This window comes from Euwallacea fornicatus, chromosome 1, assembly GCF_040115645.1.
Source record: "Euwallacea fornicatus isolate EFF26 chromosome 1, ASM4011564v1, whole genome shotgun sequence".
Classification (NCBI taxonomy): Eukaryota; Metazoa; Arthropoda; class Insecta; order Coleoptera; family Curculionidae; genus Euwallacea; species Euwallacea fornicatus.
In genome coordinates, this window is record NC_089541.1 from 4994629 (window position 1) to 5011249 (window position 16621).

A 16621-nucleotide genomic window follows, 5' to 3' on the forward strand; every position below is an offset into this window, starting at 1 on the left:
TCCTCAAGTTAAAGTGCCAGATTTAGGCACTTTAACTCCTTAAAAGTAAAATGTTCCTTTTGACGATAGACTGATTGAAAAGTTGAATAATACTATTATTAAATAATTCATGGCAGATTTGGGATTCTTGAACTAACGACAGTTTAAAATAGGATAAGAAAGTTGATGTTTTATATTTGGCATTGTAGGAATTAGATTTTCTTACCTGATTGCAACAATAAAATGTCCAATTTCGTCGTTTTATCATAAAATAAATTGTATTTTTGTTAGTATTGCTTTTTGTATTTTAAAATTGAAAAAATATATATATATATATACGTATAATTATGTATAAGGCAGATTTCATTAGGAATTAATAACATTTCTGAGTCTCCCAATCCCCTCAATTTCGCTTTCCAAAACGTTTCCCGGTTTTAAATATTCTGCAGGTTTCCTATGCATACCTACACCCGCGGGGGTTCCAGTCAAGATAACATCACCAGGATACAATGTCACAATCCTAAAACGTCGAATTAAAAAAAAAATAATTGTTGATTATTAAAGCTTACTGGGACAAATAAGAGACCAAAAAGTCGATCTTAAAAATGAGCTCTGAAGTATTTCCGCTTTGCTTTAACACCCCATTCACCCAACTTTTGATTGCCAATTTACTGGGATCAATTTTGCTTTTGGTTACGACAGCGGGCCCCAATGGGCAGAATGTGTCCATAGATTTTCCCAGTAAAAATTGACCGTTGTTCCTACTCTTCTGCCAATCTCTAGCACTTATGTCTTGAGCCACTGTGTATCCGAAAATGTAATCTTGAGCTTGGTCTGGTCTGATTGCTTTTACTTGTCTGCCTATGACTACCGCTAATTCGACCTCCCAATCAACTTGCTAAAAATTATGATCATACATTATTTAATGTTAATTATGTTTACCAAAATGTCACCATACATTCGTAATTGGTGGAATGACAATATTGTCGTTCGGTCCTACTACAACTGAGGAAAACTTGCTGAAGAACATGGGTTCTTTTGGGTAGGGCAAGTTTTGTTCATCACAATGTCCAGTGTAGTTGAGACCAACGCAGACAACTTTGTCACTGTTGGTAACTGGGGACAGAAGGACTGCATCTGATATTGGGGTAACTGATTTACCATTAGCAATTATTCTATAAATTGAAAGAATATAGGTGTCTGAGATATGGTTCTTTAAAATTGTTTGGAACGAAGCATCAAATCTTAATCCCCTTACCTTCTAGCCTTTTCATAAGTCGATTGGCCCAATTTCAGAAAATCCACCAAATTGTTGGGGATGGTGGAATCCACAGAACTAATATCAATGATGTCCCCTCCAATGGAAAGTTGGGCGCCCAAGTGTTGCTGGCCGCCATTCTTGTTCCTATATTGCACGTACCTCATGTTGCACGTGCTTGATACGGAGAAGTGTCTAATGGATAGCAAATTCGATGCAATGTCGTTGTTAAAAAATTTTCTCCTTAGATTCCCAGTAATCCTCGTCAAATTCGGGTTCATATTAATATTAAATTAGAAACACTTAATAATACAATGTAGGTGTTGCAATTAGCGATAAGTTTATGGTGGGGTACTAGATTAATAACAAAACCCGACGCGACAGCGGTACTTCAACCAAGGACAATTTTGTAGGAGTTACTGTTTGCATGCGAATCTCGATTAGTTTATCAACCTGTTACCCAATTTTGATAAAAACGTGCACGTCTTCACAATCTATAGATATTCCAAATTTATTAGGTCTGTGCAAAGGGTCTTTAGCCACGGCGTCTGCAGGTAAAAGCAGTATCGTCGAAACTGAATGTAAACCGATTTTCAGTGAGAGTCTTAACTGATGTAAATGGCCCACAACTGGTGAGCTTTTATGCTGAATTCATGAATGAGACCGAATCCAATTATTAAACGATTTATGGATAGGCAGTGAATTTTAAATATCCCCGACTTTATACATTACACGTGTACTGCTACGGCACTGACGGATTTGCTATATGTTTTCGACTGAAAGTGTAAATACATGTTTGGGATGAAAACCTAATAAATGGAATTATTATAGCATGTGACCGGTGAACATCCTTGCCACGCAACTTTTACGCAAGCCTGTTTTTCATTGATTATTCCTGTTACTCTTTGTTAGTTTCTCAATTTGTGACTGTGTCTTTTTTCTTTTCTTCAAAAAGTCAAAAAAATTAATCAGAAAAAAAAATGTGTACATTTAACTAAAAATAGGCTCGATATTTACTAAAAGGTTCGGCAATTACGATTTCTAGGAAATTTTAAAAATAGTTTTGACTTTGAACAGCTCGTGTACTTTTACGTCACAGCCAGGAATTCCTACATGTTTTCAATTTATCAATGTAAACAGAAATTAATAATAGAGCCTTGAGACATTGCTCTTTTTTGCCACAATTTTTAGAATTTCTGAAAACTACAAAGGAAACGGTCTGAGACAAAACGAAAAATCTTAGACTGAGAAAATGTGGCAGAAATTCGATTTTACTTCCTTCCGTTGACTTAATACAGTCCCTGGTGAAAACGAAAAATGTATAAAATTAAGCTTTTTATCACTTATTTACTTTGTAGGTATAATCACAGGATAAGAAAACTTTATAAAAGCACAGCACTACGTTTCAATAAAATAACACCCAAAAAACTTTGTCTTATCATATCGTTTAGCCCTCGTATTATGCACCGTTTCGAACGCTTCAATTGAAAAAAAAAAAATATGCACGAATAACACAGTTATAATTTATATTTAGAATTTTTAGCATTTCTACACAACATAAGATTTGGTTTCGAAATGCGAGTTAAAGTCAATATATGGAGTAAACGATTCTGATTTAAAAATTAAAATGCATGGAAGACGAATGTAAATTGTCAATAAATTGAAGCAGTATTCCTTTGTTTTGTTACAAGATTAGATTAATTTAAAAAAATTGCCAACTTGCGTGCCTCTAAAGACCTTAATTTTTTCTAGAAAATTACAAAACTTGCGTGTCTAAAAAGTCAATCTATTGAGGTAATGTGTTCTAGTATTAATGCAATTGAAGAGACCTTGACTTAGATTATTATTGGGCATACAAAAACACATTTTTTTCTAATTTAATACCTCATATGTAATGGTTCCCAAGATTTCACATAACTCTAGAGCGAAGTGGTATACAGTGAATGCTATGGTTACCTGTTATTTTTCGGATTAGTAATACTATTAAGAAAATTGACCAATTTATACTGAAACGTTTTGAATGTTTCTTAAAAAATTCATATCAAGGTTCATCAGGGTGAAGAAAAAAATATTAACTTACCGATTCCGATTGACAAAATGTTATTTTTGCATTTGAAAGACTGACGTAACAACTTTAGTCTCCAAATAACTCCCCTTGAGTAGAGATTAAAGTGAATCATTTAGTACCAAAGGGAGCAAAAAAATGTGTTGTCCCTTTTGACGTAATCATTCATTCGTCATTCAGTCACATTCAACTAACCAAGTAAAAGGCCAATAAAACGAAAACGTTCTTATACGTTTCTGAATTATATTTAAAACTATTTCTAAGTTCATTTGGACGAATACAAGCAACACCATTAATATGAATAATGATTGAACAATTTTTAAAAGAAAATAAATGTATCATGTGAGCTAACACAGTTTTGACTACTGATTCACGTCTCACAGAAGAAGCAGAAGAAACGAAAATGTAGAAAAGTGAATGCGGTTTTTAAAATACTAAATACAAAAAGGGCAATTATAATGTTCAAATTCCATAAAATGTGCACTTATGTGTAATTGCCTGTAAAGCAAGTGATAAAGGTTTTTGAATAGACAATTTTCTGCAGATTTAGATTTTGAGTTCAAAAATATTCATCGCCATTTGAAAACTAAGAGTTGGTACTAATTATGGCCAATCGTAAAGTGACATACATATAATATTAGTAAAATCTTTCTCTTTGCCCAGTATTTTTCATTATTGACAGAAATGTCTTCCCAAAGTTGACTCCTATGGTAATTTTTTATTTCTTCCTCTTCTGCTAGATTCAAAATGAAGAGTGGAAAAACCAATAAGTCATGCGGCTAATTTCAGATTCTCCTTTTAAAAACTGCAACTTATTACCTTAATTAGTAATCTATATCGTTAACTGAAGAGGATTATTACTGAAGACATTTGTGTTTTGGTTTAAAATATATTAAAAAATATTTTTGGGTCAACAATAAATTAATAATTTCGTGTAACTCAATGTGGACATGATATATGTTCTCAATTATGGTAAATTACAATATGTATCGCTTGACTTTTAAAACGGATAATTACAAATACATCAGCCCGCTGGAAGCCGCGTGAGCCATCAGAGTGTTCGCTGCCTGTTGGGTCTCTAAAAAGATCCTAGTTTCGTTCATCCATTGTCGGGCCACACACCTGGGAGCTCCTTTCAACAAGTTCATGTACTTTAAGGCTTGGGCGAAATCGCCTCTATCCAACCAATACCTGAAAGAAACTTATTTGTTTGATATGACTCTAGTTAAGAATGCCATAAGAGTTTGAAATGTGAGGCTAATGATTTGTTGCAGCGACTTACCTTGCTCTCTGTAAAATTTCGTTAGTTTTTAAGTAGCCGAAACAGACTTTTTCATCGTTTAGCTCGGACTGTGGAATAGGGCTAGGCGATTTGATTAATAACATCGATTGTAAGTACGACAAGACGTGGATTGGTAGTGCCGCACCTAAGGGATATTATGTTTTCACTTAAAAAGTTTCTCATGAACGTGGTTGTTTCTACAGTATCATGGCAAATGAATTCTTGTGTGTTTTTGTTAAGTGTACTTCATTACATGCAAAAATTAATAAAAGGACCCTTATCTGGTATGTTCAAGAAATTTAACCTAGATCACAAGGGGTTGATATTAAACTATTTGGCAAATCAATATTATTGTGTTTAAAACTATATTAAACTAATACTTAATACAAGAAATTCAGGGATGTGTAGAATAATTAATAAAAAAATTATGTTCAGAAGCATTTTGCATCATATAGGGAACAATGTGTTATATTTCCCATTGCTTTGGCTATATTAATTTTTATAGTAGTTCTTACTACCACCAACCTTCTGCGGGGATTAAATCTACAGTTAGAGCAACCTTTTCAACTTTCAAAAATCTCTCTCGAAGGGCATCTTCAGGGAACACTCCCCTCTCCCTTGCTTCTTTTGGAATGCCTCCAATTACCACTGATACAAGTTCATCATTTGGTGCTGAAAATATCCAATTATCGAATATTACTTAATTCTTTACCAGCAGCGTGAAAATTATTTAACCTAAAGTTCAATCTTTTCTTACCTGCTGCTCTCACAACAGCATTAATTTCTGGCTCCAAAGGCCGAATTTGATCCTTCCAAGGAATACCTGGGCAACCAGCCTTAATAGCGCGTAATAGGGACTGACATGCACTCCATAACACTTGAGCTTGTTTAGACGAAGCATCTGCATCGGTTCTAGCTACAAAATATTATATTATTCACAATCATTTACTATTTAATATATAGACCTTTTATAGCTTCATCTAATCCTCTTAATCTCCCAACCATGGCCGAGAGCTGTTTCTTAAACCGGCATCGTTCCTCTTCAAGGTCCTTATCAAATTTTTCGGACAAGACTCTCTCGATCTCCGTTTCCCTAACTTTGATTGCTTCCTCTAAGTGGTCATTAAAAACTTGGGACTGTCGTTTCAATTGCACGCGCAACTCCTGCTCGGCCTCTTTTCTCAACTTGAGTACCTGTTGCTGGAAAGAGGTACTCAAGCGCCTCTTTTCTTGTTCTACAGCCTCGCAAATCTGGACCACAGTGAGCGGTTGTAAATCGCCTTTGCGGGCACGGTCTACTGCCTGATCCACTCGCTTTTGAAGCACAGTTTCCATTTTTGCTAATTCCTAAATATCGCGGAAAAGATATTTCAATCGAGTACGGCTATAATATGTAGTATACCTTTTGATAAAATAACACATTGGCATAAACATGCAAGATGAACAAATCCAAATCTACAGGATCAATGGTAAATTTTTTCTTTGATATATCAATATTTGGGAACATTATTTCCAGTTCTTCAGAGAAATTTTTTCGTGCCTTCTCTACTTTGTTCCAATATTTCTCAGTTACGCTCCCACGTTTCAGTTCTAAATCCAGAGCTTTCTTAGCTGACGCAATGTCGTCTTGTACCTGATTTCATAATTACAAAAAAAATTAAGACGCTTCTGTAAACTTACTTTGGAAATATTATTTCTAATGATAAATTTGGTATTTTCAGGAGCGTCAAAATCTTGATTTGAAACCAACTGCTTCAGTTTGTTAACATCTTTAATAGCTTCCTCAGCTTTTTCATTTGCTCTCTTTAGGCAATCATTTTTTTGCCGGGTCTTTTCGCGAATATTATCCCATATATCCGGTTTAAGTTCATTCACAGCCTCATCTACGATGTATTCAATATCGCGATTATAGCTTAGCAGAACGTAAACGGCCTTATTGTAGGCATTGACCGCCGCTTCCGCCGATTTGCATAGTTTTGTTTCGAGTTCACTTAAAGCTTTAGAATCAGTGGAGCTAGACGATGGTCTTGGCTTGCCCGCTAAAAAAATTACATTCGCTTACTACTAGTGTGATTCAACGTATATTAACCGGCCATGCAAAATGAAAATGTTAAGTACCAATATCAAGCTCAGACCCCCCACCATCCTTTTCTTCTTTTTGTAGCCGAATTTCGCTATAGAACTCTTCATGATGTTTAACTTCTTTTTCCAAAACTGGTAAAATGGGCGGTGGAGCTATGCAAAAGAGTTAGTTAGTGGCTAAACTTAAAACAAAATTAGGTTCAAACCAGGTGGGGTAGAATTGAAAAAAGTATGATACAGGGTTACTCAAATGTTATATTAAAAGTCTATTGCCACCATCCTCTAAAAAAAAGTATCTATGAACAAGTGAAATTTATAATAAGAAAAATCTTGAAATGAGCCAAAGCAAAAATAAAAGCTTAACAAAAAAATTAGATTTTTAACATGTAGTTTTGTTCAGTAAAAAATTATGCTTGCTCCCATTTAACTGATGTCATATCTTTTATGGTTTTTAAGTTTCCAATGATAAACAACAAATTTGGATAATCCTGTATGCACCCATGGTTGGTAATTTTCATGTTTTGTTAGTAAATGTCCAAATGTATTAAGATTATTTAATTTTTGTAGATTTATGCCCACCAGTAATCAATATAAAAAGTACAAAATGTAAGTAAGTAAGCAGCACAGTTGTTAACCCATGATATCTGCCATTTCATATAATGTGTTAACTGAGTGCAGGACTGGCAAAGATTTAAAAGCTAAATTTATTACTAAAAAACCCAAAGCATAAACTTACCTGTGCAGAACCCTTCAAATTAAAAAAAAATTGATTGTCCTTACCCTAAAGGAAATGGTTAATTTTAATTTTTGTACCATTAAAAAAATGGTTTTCTGCCAGCCCTAATTGAGTACGCAAAGTTCAGAGTATGGTTTTATTTGTCCTAAATATATCATGTTATAACTTGTTATCATATTCAGAACAAAAATTGCTAACTCTGCAAGATCATATTAGGATCTACTAAACATGAAAAAAGCAGCAGTAGTAGAGATTAATACATTTTCCAAAGAAAAAGATGCTTCACAATAGGAAAATTCACATTTATAGTGTTCTAGGGCAGGTGTTTGAATATGCTAACTGGAAATGTTTAACACAGCAAAAAATTTAAACATTAAAAATGAAAATAACCAAAAACCTTTCAAAAACAAACATGAGATAAGCTTATACTTTATTACCATTTTAACATAGTTTTTAGATTAGATATGTATGTATCTATATATTTGCATAAAAATTACCTTTGTATTCCTTAGGTTCTGGAACTGCCGGCTTGCCAGCAGTCAAACCATTCTGAACATCACTAGAAAATGTGCTCTTAAGAGATTTCTTGGTGTTTTCATACAGAATTGAAGGAGATAACATGTCAATTGACTCTAGTACTGGCTCAGTAAATGGCAAATATGTAGTTAAAGTTTTTTTAAAGTTCTCATCATATTTAGCATATGCTAGAGTTGCACCACCAGCTAGTGTTAATGCTCCTGAAAAAGTTCAACCTTTTAGTATTAGTTATAATTATAAAAGTGGTAAAATGTACCCAAAGTTAACAGCAATTTTCCTCCTCCTCCACCACTTTTTTCCTGTTTTGGTGGTTGATTTGGAGGACATATAGGCTTATTGCTATAGTGTTGAATCCCAGGGCTGCTGATAATTGTACAACTCGTAGGGTTTGTTAAACTTTGGCACTTTGCGTGTGGTGCATTCAGAAGTTTCTATCACAGGACAATGTATGACATAAAATACTTAAAACCTCAGAACACAAAATTTATTGATTCTTTATGCCCAAAAACTTGTAATAAAAATTTGAAGTTTCAATACAAAATAGAGATGACATAACACTCATAACAGTAACCTTGATCAGGATTTGGAATGATATATAGCTTTAGCTTAAAAAATTTAACTTACCCATGAAATTCGTTTGCTCAGAAGCTTCCCTAAAACTTTTAGCATCAACATTGTACCTTACAAGCCACTTGGGATTTAAAAAATGGACTTATACTCTGGGAACCTCTACTGGCTCAACTCACTAATGTCGAAGTCATCGAATTTGAACGGGTATTTTGACTTGATTATTATAAATTTTCATGTACGAGTCTATAATATATTTAATGGTAAAGGGAATTTATGAGAAAATATTAAAAATAATGGTAATCAATTGAAAATTCTTTTAATTTTCGAATTAAAAAAAAATTTATGACCTGGAGAGGAGAATTTGAGGTTATGTTCTTGCCAGGTCAAAAACGAGCGTTGTCAATGCTCTCTAGGGCGGCGCATCGATATTTATATGCATTATATTTTTTTATTAAAATTTAATATTTAAAAGGTTTTCTAGATTTAATATTTTTATCAAACATTGTTCCATTTTTTCATAGATAAAATTTAAATTAAGAAAAAGTGCAATAAATATTGTTAATCATGATTGAATGAATTATTGACATTGTGGACATATATTTGGCGACCTATGCTTTTAATCTGATATAATACATGTATAACAGATGGCGATAACTGAAATTGACATTAAACCAACTGACAAAGGTAATCAAAACAAATCGCTTTTTAAAAAATTTAATGTTTAAATGATAAAGTTTTGACTATATCATCAAAATTTTCATATTAAATAATAAGGAAATAAAGAAGCATTTAAGGGTGCTCTTTAATATTTTATTCTTCAAGAGGTGACATTTACGAATGCAGCCTAGTGCGAAAAATCAACTCCTTGGTAAGAATTCCTCTCTTGTTCTCTTAAATTTAAGTTTGTAAGTATTGTGTTGATATATAGGGGCACACTATCTGATTATAAAGCTGACATGAGTTCCGACGAAAATGATAAATCAACAGAGCGAATCTTTGAGTATTACCAGAAATATTCCCAAAACCGACACCTTCCTAAGTACTTTTCTGGCACTTCCTTATCTTACTTACCTCCAATAGTCCTTGAAGATGATGCTCAGATTGCAGGTCCTTCCATAATTCATGATGACCCTATTCTTATCTCTGAAGTTGTTAAAATTTCAATTGCTAAAGCTGAACTTGTTGATGAAAGTTCAGCTCACTCAAGCTTATCAGAAAGCCCCTCAGGGCACAAAAAGCTTGAATGGGATAATGGAGCTGATATTGGCTATGATTCTGTTAGAAAAGGTACTGAAATTATTAAGAAAAGTTCCTCTCTGCCTATTTTGCACAAATTAAAAAGTATTGAACAAGGTAACTTTAATACTGAGCCCATAACAGTACCCTCCACAATTACAACTAATTCAAATAGTGCGGAAAAGGTTGAAGTGTTAGTCTTTAGCTCCAGTTCTTCCAAACATGAATCACCAGAAGATAAAATTTCTTCTTTGGCAAACTCAATATCTCCAGGCAGTAAAAATAAGCAAGTTTGCTCAAGAAATACCAGCCCAACTTCCAATGATATCTCAAAAAGTGAAGTCATGAGTAGTTCATCAAACAATGAGAAAGTTGAGATCACAGAGTCACAGAAGAACCTTGAGTTTTTGAAGAAGAAAATTGGTTTACCTGATGCGCATTCCACTCCTAATTCAGATCCCAGCTTGAATGATAGAGGTTGCAGGACTTCACAGTCATTATTTAAAAACTTAGTTCAAAGTCTTGCCTCTTCACAAGGGACTAGCATGGATTCAAACTGTGGGAGAAGAATATGGCAGTTGCATGGAGAAGATGTTGCAGTGGTGGATAAGAAGGAACATAAACTAGCAAAGGTAAGTTCTAGCCTTTATTATTTTTTTGTAGGTACTTACACTTTTTATAGAATGTTTTGATGTTTTAGTAGTAGATACACAATTTAATCCCATATTCTAAAAAGATATTAATATTTTGTTACTCTGAAAATAATACCTAATAAGAAAAACTTTTTTCTTCAGAAATGAACAGAGCCAAGAAAAAAAATTTTTTTTTCTGAGGCATCACTGGCTTATCATTTTTGCCTTCAAAAATATTAAATGATATGCTGGTACGCATGCCACTGATTTACTTATAACTATTTGCTTATTGTAAAATATGCACAATTTCTAGGTATCCATAACTTAAACTTTAACACCTTTGTTGTTTCCTTTTTTGTCATAAATCATTACTACTGTTAATTGTCAACCATATACTGTAAAGAATTGTGCAAAATCTTCATCATAATAATATTTCACAATACTTATTTATTACTGATGCACTCAGAAAATGTACTTACTCCTCAGTGAATTTCAAACTGGGAAATTGACTTAATTCTTAGTGTTACAACATATATATGTATGTGCGGGCCAGTAAAACATCTGTAATTTAACAATGCCCAAAAATATTAATAAATATGATAATTTATGACATCCACTCTTGCTTAATTTGTCATTTTTATTAAAGTTATACTTAAATGAGAACTTAGTTTTTTGAAAACGAGAAGAAGCTTATTTTAAACTTAATTCATTATTTTAATAAATAAAAAGATGGAAGGCAACCTCTCTTTCCTGTAATTGTAGTACTCAAAGTAAGCACTTCATGTCTACCTGTTATCTCATTTACTTAGATGTTTATTATTGAATTGTTATGTCTGATTTGTGCAGAAAAAGCTCAGTACTGAGGTATTCAAGGCCATCCAGGCTTTAGTACATATATGTAGTTATTGTTCGTTTGCAACGCAATGTATACATTAAAACAATAATAAAATAAATTTTGTTCAATATTTCCGAATATGATTGAAAAAATAACCTGTTGAATATGGTGAAATATTCCTCTGCTATGCAAAACATCCAACATTTTTTCTTCTTGTGTGCAAGAGCATGCACATACAATAAGATCTTGTATATATGCCATGTATCATGAATGAGATTATTAGAACATAACTTTAATTGCATCTAAGACAGTATTTTTGTTATCACTAAAGCAATTATTACATTTTAGATGATGTAACTACTCTCTTTTTACATTTAAAATTAACAGATATCGATGAGGTCGAAATTTCTTTAAGTATTTTGGAACAATTATTAACAAATATGCAAAGTCGGAAATTTACAATTTCCAATAGGTTATTTTTAATGGAACTAATATAGCTCAAAACGGGCCTACTTTCTAAAGGAATATTGGTGACTTCATAACAACCAATACCCAATAAAACAAGTATTTATAGATGAAACTTGTGATTTATAACACATAATTATACAAGCACAGTTGGTAAGATGGAACAGTAAACACTGTACAAAACAAGCGTGGAAAAAGGGCTACTTCATTTTACTTGCTGGACGTGAAAACCGCTTTATTTCAGGTGCTGGCTTGATTTTTAAATGAGGGGACAAATTGGGGATTCCTACCATTCAATTAATTTTAAAAATTTTAAAAGTGGAAGTAAATGGACAGAATAATAACCGACCTGGAAACCAATGCATCTAAAAAAATTATGTATAAAAAATGTGATCCTTAATTTGCATAACTGTAAATTATTAAGTGATTTGCTTTTTCATCACTATTAACGCTGTAGGATGTTTATTTAACCCTTATCTTCAGTCCATTTATCAATGGTTAGTTGAATAACACAATATTTATATAAGTGGTTTGGTCAAAAATTTTGGTGCAACCGGTTTTTTGTCAATCAACGTATGTCTATAAAATTAAGGAAATCTTTCTAATTAATTGTAAAAAAAATATTTTGTAGGCTAAAACTTAATAATCTTGGGAAAGTGAAATTTTCAAGATCATTCTCATTAAAAAAAAAAGATTCTCTTAGAAAGAAACATAGATTTCAAATCGTAGGCCTATTTAACATAAAACGGTATAGCGCCAGCTAAAGCTTTTTCCAGAATGATATATCTTACCTTTGATGAAAACACCACCTAAAACAAGTTTGTAATTAAAGGTAAACCTTGCTTAGATCGTGGTGTCATTTAGGGGTGGCATCACGATTGACAATAAACCTTCACAAATTAAATATTCAGACTTCGGGGTCATTAATTGAACGGTCAAATTTTAAATTAAAAATTTTTATCTAAAAATTAAATTTGCTACTAAAAATTAAAAATGTAGTTGTATGTTGTAACAAATTTCGAGTTGCATACCTAAAGTAAGTGAAAAAATGATTTTACAAAAACAACTTTTCCAATTATTTGAAATGTTGGTGAGATTTCATTCATTTATAGGACACAAGGCTTTATAAACGAAAACCAACTCACAAACTACCTTCGTTAACCCGCTCACAAACCCCTTCACCGCCTCCACAACCGACCCCAAAAGACCGCAGCAAAGGCATCAAAGTTGTCGAAGTGGATCTCTCGACTCCCATTAATATTAACTGCACCTCTTTCAGCCCTGATGAGAATCCACAAAAAATAGTGTCACTAACCCCTAGAGCTGTGCAAACTGAAACTGTGAACTATAGACACATAGAAACTCAGTTTAATTTTGAAGGTAAATGTTTCGATAAAGCTTCACGTAGAGGAAAGTCGAATAGTTCCGATGCTTTAGCTGATTCGGCTTCAAGTTTCGAGTATATATCTCTTCGTAAGGGTGATATAGTCAATGATAGAGGTTTAGTGCAAGCAAAAAATCAACACGCTAAATCTAAGACGGGAATTTCCGGGGTTTTAAAGGAAATCTCTTTCATGAGGACCAGCACAGATTCAAGCCCTATATCAAAGGCCAGCTCTGAAGATATTGACAGGCATTTGGAGATACTTCATAAGTTGTTTAAAACTAAGAAGTTCAACTCCAGCACCAAGAAACGATATATAAAGAAACTTCTCAAAGAACTAAATGAATTGAATGCCACGTGCAATAATAGTGAGTCGACCAGCAGTAGTTCTGATTTATTTATCCCCAAAAAGGATTCGTCAAGAGTGAATGTGCAGTATAAAGTAAAACATGAAGTAGCTTTTAAGGGGGCCAAGGAGCTGATTCCTGGTAAAATAAATTATGAGGGCCCTGCAGTAGAGAGTAACCCTGATGTATGCGATTGTAGAACATCGTCTCCGAGCATTAACAGTGGGTCAATTAAGATGGCAGCAGAACATGAAAGAAGAGGTGCAGATGTGAGGAGCGATACTGACATTAAGGAGACAATAAACTATGATAAACCAGCACCTGCACCTGAAATATTCACAAAAAATATTGCCTCTTCAAATGTAGATACACTCATAGCAGTTAAAACACACGTAGGTTCAATCTCTGAAGATCCTTTACTGCGATTTGCAGAAAATGAAAGAGCTTATCAATTAAATTGGATTAAAAATGAAATTTCCCATCTCTCGAAACTTAAGAATATTCTGGAGTTGAAAGACAGGGACTCGCAACAATCTCAACCAAAGTCTCAACTATTTCCACTGTTTCGCACAAACACATACAACGTGGCCCAGAAGAGTAATACAAGTAAAGCAATAAAACGAAATTTTGTCATCGAAACGGGTTTAAACCTTGTTCCACAATCCAACATTAATTACCTCATAGATGGTAAGGAATATGTGGTTTCAGACTCCCAAAAAACCTCCAGTGAAGGGGAGAAAGCTATTATAGCTGATATTAAAGTTAGTTCGGATGATAATCACACAAATATCAAAGTAAGCACCTTATGTTCAATGTGCAGGAAGGTAGTTTGCGTGTGTGTTGCTGAGAAGATCAATGAATCCAAGTCTCCATCTTTGACTACAGACTTTGCGAACCCAGAACCGTGCTTGAGATGTAATATGACTGAGTGCATTTGCAAGAATAATAGTGATTTGGAGGCATCTAGTGCTACGGCTTCTAGTAAGTCTTGTGTAGATAGAGAGAGCGCTGTAAAAGATCGAGTATCTTCTCTATTGTCAGACTTGGACATAGTTTCTCCTGAAGACTACAATTCTTTACAGAAGATTTTTAAGAATTGCGAGTGCACCACAAAAAATCCCAATTGCGGATGCGGTTTTGTTCGAAAGTTATTGGACAAGTTCCAAGTAAAATTAACGAAATCTGTGGGAATTAATGAATGCGTGCAAACCGATATTTTGCGTTATGACCAATTGGTGTGTGAGCCAAAAAGTGTACCATTGGCCACTGCATCTACAAATCAAAGTGAACATATTTATCATGAGCCTGAGAATAAGACTCTCAGGCCGAAAGTTAAAAGTGAAAAATTCCAAGTAGAGACTAATTGTCAACATCAGAGTTTAAAGATACAATGTTTAAGCGGAGGGCAGCCTGACGGCAATGGTCATGAAACCAACGCAATGAAAACAACTATTGATTCAACTCCTGTAGCTACAACTAAACAAACTTTGCTGGGTAGTGCTCAAATTCAAGTTAATGAGGCTGATCGCAAATTTCAAACTGGGGTTGATGTGATTGAAACTGCAGTGCAGACAGCACTAGAAAGGGTCTGTCAGTGTGTACAAACTGATGAAATTTACTTTGGTGATGGCACTGCAAAAGACTCATTAAAGAGATCGATAAAAAGCACGAAATTCCAAGCTCAGGGAAAGCCTTTAATGCAGTCTTCAGGTGTTTTAGATGATAAAGTGATGTCTGAGGAGCAAAAACCAATAATATCTCGAATGGTGCAAACAGAGACAATAAAACCAAATTTAATCCTTAAGCAAGACTCCACTACAGCTTCGTCCGAGACCATCACAAACGGATCTTCTCGTGTAACTTGTTACTGCTGCAAGCAAAAGGCATTCTTGGCCGAAGTTAGTTACTTACAAGAGGGCGACGATTCTTTGGTGGTTTGTAGTAGATGCTACTTTTCTCGCCCTCGCTACTGCAGCCATAATTGCAAGTTTATGTGTCGATGTTGGAATTATTGCCAATCAAGAAAGCAACCTTTAGATGGCTTGGGGTTTTGTCAGTGTTGTGGTGTGGAAGTTTCTCAGTGCCTTAGAAGACTCGCGGGACTAAAGTACACGGTGATATTGCAGGAAAAGGAAAGCCGTGAAGGCAAGAATGGCAGAATTTTCCAGTCTCATCGTGTGAAAGTGAGGGATGGTTGGAGTAAGAAGGGTGTTAAGGATAAGGAGAATTATGATAGAAAGGAGGGTATTGATAGGACTAATTCAATGAGGAAGGAGAAGAGGAAGAAGAATGATTTAGAGGAAGAGGTGAATGGCGTTACGAATATGAATAGAAATGAAAGAAATGGAGTGAAGAATGATGTTCAATATACGTTGACGGTAAGTTCCATTTTTGAAGTACTTAGTAAAAGCAACTTTTCCGGTCATGTCGTTTTTAGAATTAGCATGGTCTTCCTCATTTTACAATATGCTCAAGTTAATAGTGAGTTTCCATTTTAATATTATGTAAGACATTTTATAGATCATTTCAATTTTTTTTTATGATAAGGAGTGTAATAGGTAGGGTTGAAATGATATTGTTTCTTATTATTTCAAGGAATATCTAGTAAAAAACAAACCGGGATTTGTATATTCAGCAGAATACCGACGACAAATGCTTCTAAATTCTAGAATTTTAAGGGAGAGAAAGAAGGACAGTTTGAAAATACGTTTTTTGGAAAATAATTTTGAGCAAACTACTGGAGGTAACTTCATATTTATTTAATTATTTAAGCTTTGGTAATTGCGAAGTTTATAGATAAATACAAACTTTTTACGGGACGACAGATGAAAGAAATAACCAAAAGAAACTATAAAAAGTTACCAGAGGTGCAGGATAAAGCCACATCGCAACGAAATAATCAATTGAGACAAGCAGATAGGGTAATTAGCAATGTATTTGCAAAGGTAATTTAAATAAACACAGTTAAACGAATTGTAAAATAATTTATTTTTATTTATTGTTTCTAGAAAGTACAAAAGTCGGTGCTGAAAGGAAAAGGCAATTTCCCACTTGACAGGCCAGTCACGAACTTGTAAAATAAAGGCTGACTTTAATCTTGTAGGACTTACTTGTTTTATTATTTATTATTTTGTGGACAATTTTTAATAAAAGTAATAGAATCACTATTTTGTATATTTATTGATTTGTTCCTATTGCGGTTAAGTCTTCTTG

General features: G+C 33.8%; 3 protein-coding genes and 1 long non-coding RNA gene across 8 annotated transcripts; 1 reads left to right on the plus strand and 3 right to left on the minus strand.

Annotated features, from left to right (window-relative positions):
• Positions 1-225: 225 nt before the first annotated feature.
• On the minus strand, positions 226-2026 carry LOC136350773 (fumarylacetoacetate hydrolase domain-containing protein 2-like). Its single transcript, XM_066302844.1, has 4 exons — positions 1238-2026; positions 938-1154; positions 549-877; positions 226-499 (listed from the first exon to the last, which is right to left on the minus strand). Exons 1-4 carry the CDS (start codon positions 1516-1518, stop codon positions 346-348), a joined length of 981 nt encoding a protein of 326 aa, XP_066158941.1. The 5' UTR covers positions 1519-2026; the 3' UTR covers positions 226-345.
• A 2145-nt stretch (positions 2027-4171) lies between these two features.
• Mitofilin (inner membrane mitochondrial protein mitofilin) lies at positions 4172-8895 on the minus strand. 2 transcript variants are annotated; one of them, XM_066291143.1, is made up of 11 exons: positions 8564-8895; positions 8196-8370; positions 7900-8139; positions 6703-6819; positions 6265-6623; positions 5987-6217; positions 5550-5931; positions 5342-5500; positions 5110-5256; positions 4585-4729; positions 4172-4493 (listed from the first exon to the last, which is right to left on the minus strand). In XM_066291143.1, exons 1-11 carry the CDS (start codon positions 8612-8614, stop codon positions 4316-4318), a joined length of 2184 nt encoding a protein of 727 aa, XP_066147240.1. In that variant the 5' UTR covers positions 8615-8895; the 3' UTR covers positions 4172-4315. The 2 variants fall into 2 exon arrangements, with proteins under 2 accessions (XP_066147240.1, XP_066147249.1); XM_066291152.1 differs by lacking the exon at positions 6703-6819.
• A 266-nt stretch (positions 8896-9161) lies between these two features.
• On the plus strand, positions 9162-16575 carry LOC136344042 (uncharacterized). Of its 4 annotated transcripts, XM_066291113.1 has the most exons (6): positions 9164-9377; positions 9438-10377; positions 12790-15786; positions 16004-16151; positions 16205-16353; positions 16417-16575. In XM_066291113.1, the coding sequence occupies exons 2-6, from the start codon at positions 9466-9468 to the stop codon at positions 16483-16485; spliced, it is 4275 nt and encodes a 1424-aa protein (XP_066147210.1). In that variant the 5' UTR covers positions 9164-9377; positions 9438-9465; the 3' UTR covers positions 16486-16575. The 4 variants fall into 4 exon arrangements, 3 of the variants coding, with proteins under 3 accessions (XP_066147228.1, XP_066147218.1, XP_066147210.1); XR_010732903.1 differs by lacking the exons at positions 16205-16353; positions 16417-16575 and adding an exon at positions 15846-15912 and having other exon boundaries at positions 9162-9377; positions 16004-16155; XM_066291131.1 differs by lacking the exons at positions 16205-16353; positions 16417-16575 and adding an exon at positions 15846-15889 and having other exon boundaries at positions 9162-9377; positions 16004-16155.
• Positions 9675-10607, minus strand: LOC136344072 (uncharacterized). The gene is made up of 3 exons (XR_010732909.1): positions 10417-10607; positions 10175-10301; positions 9675-9799 (listed from the first exon to the last, which is right to left on the minus strand). It is a non-coding gene; the product is annotated as an uncharacterized lncRNA (long non-coding RNA).
• Positions 16576-16621: the final 46 nt, after the last annotated feature.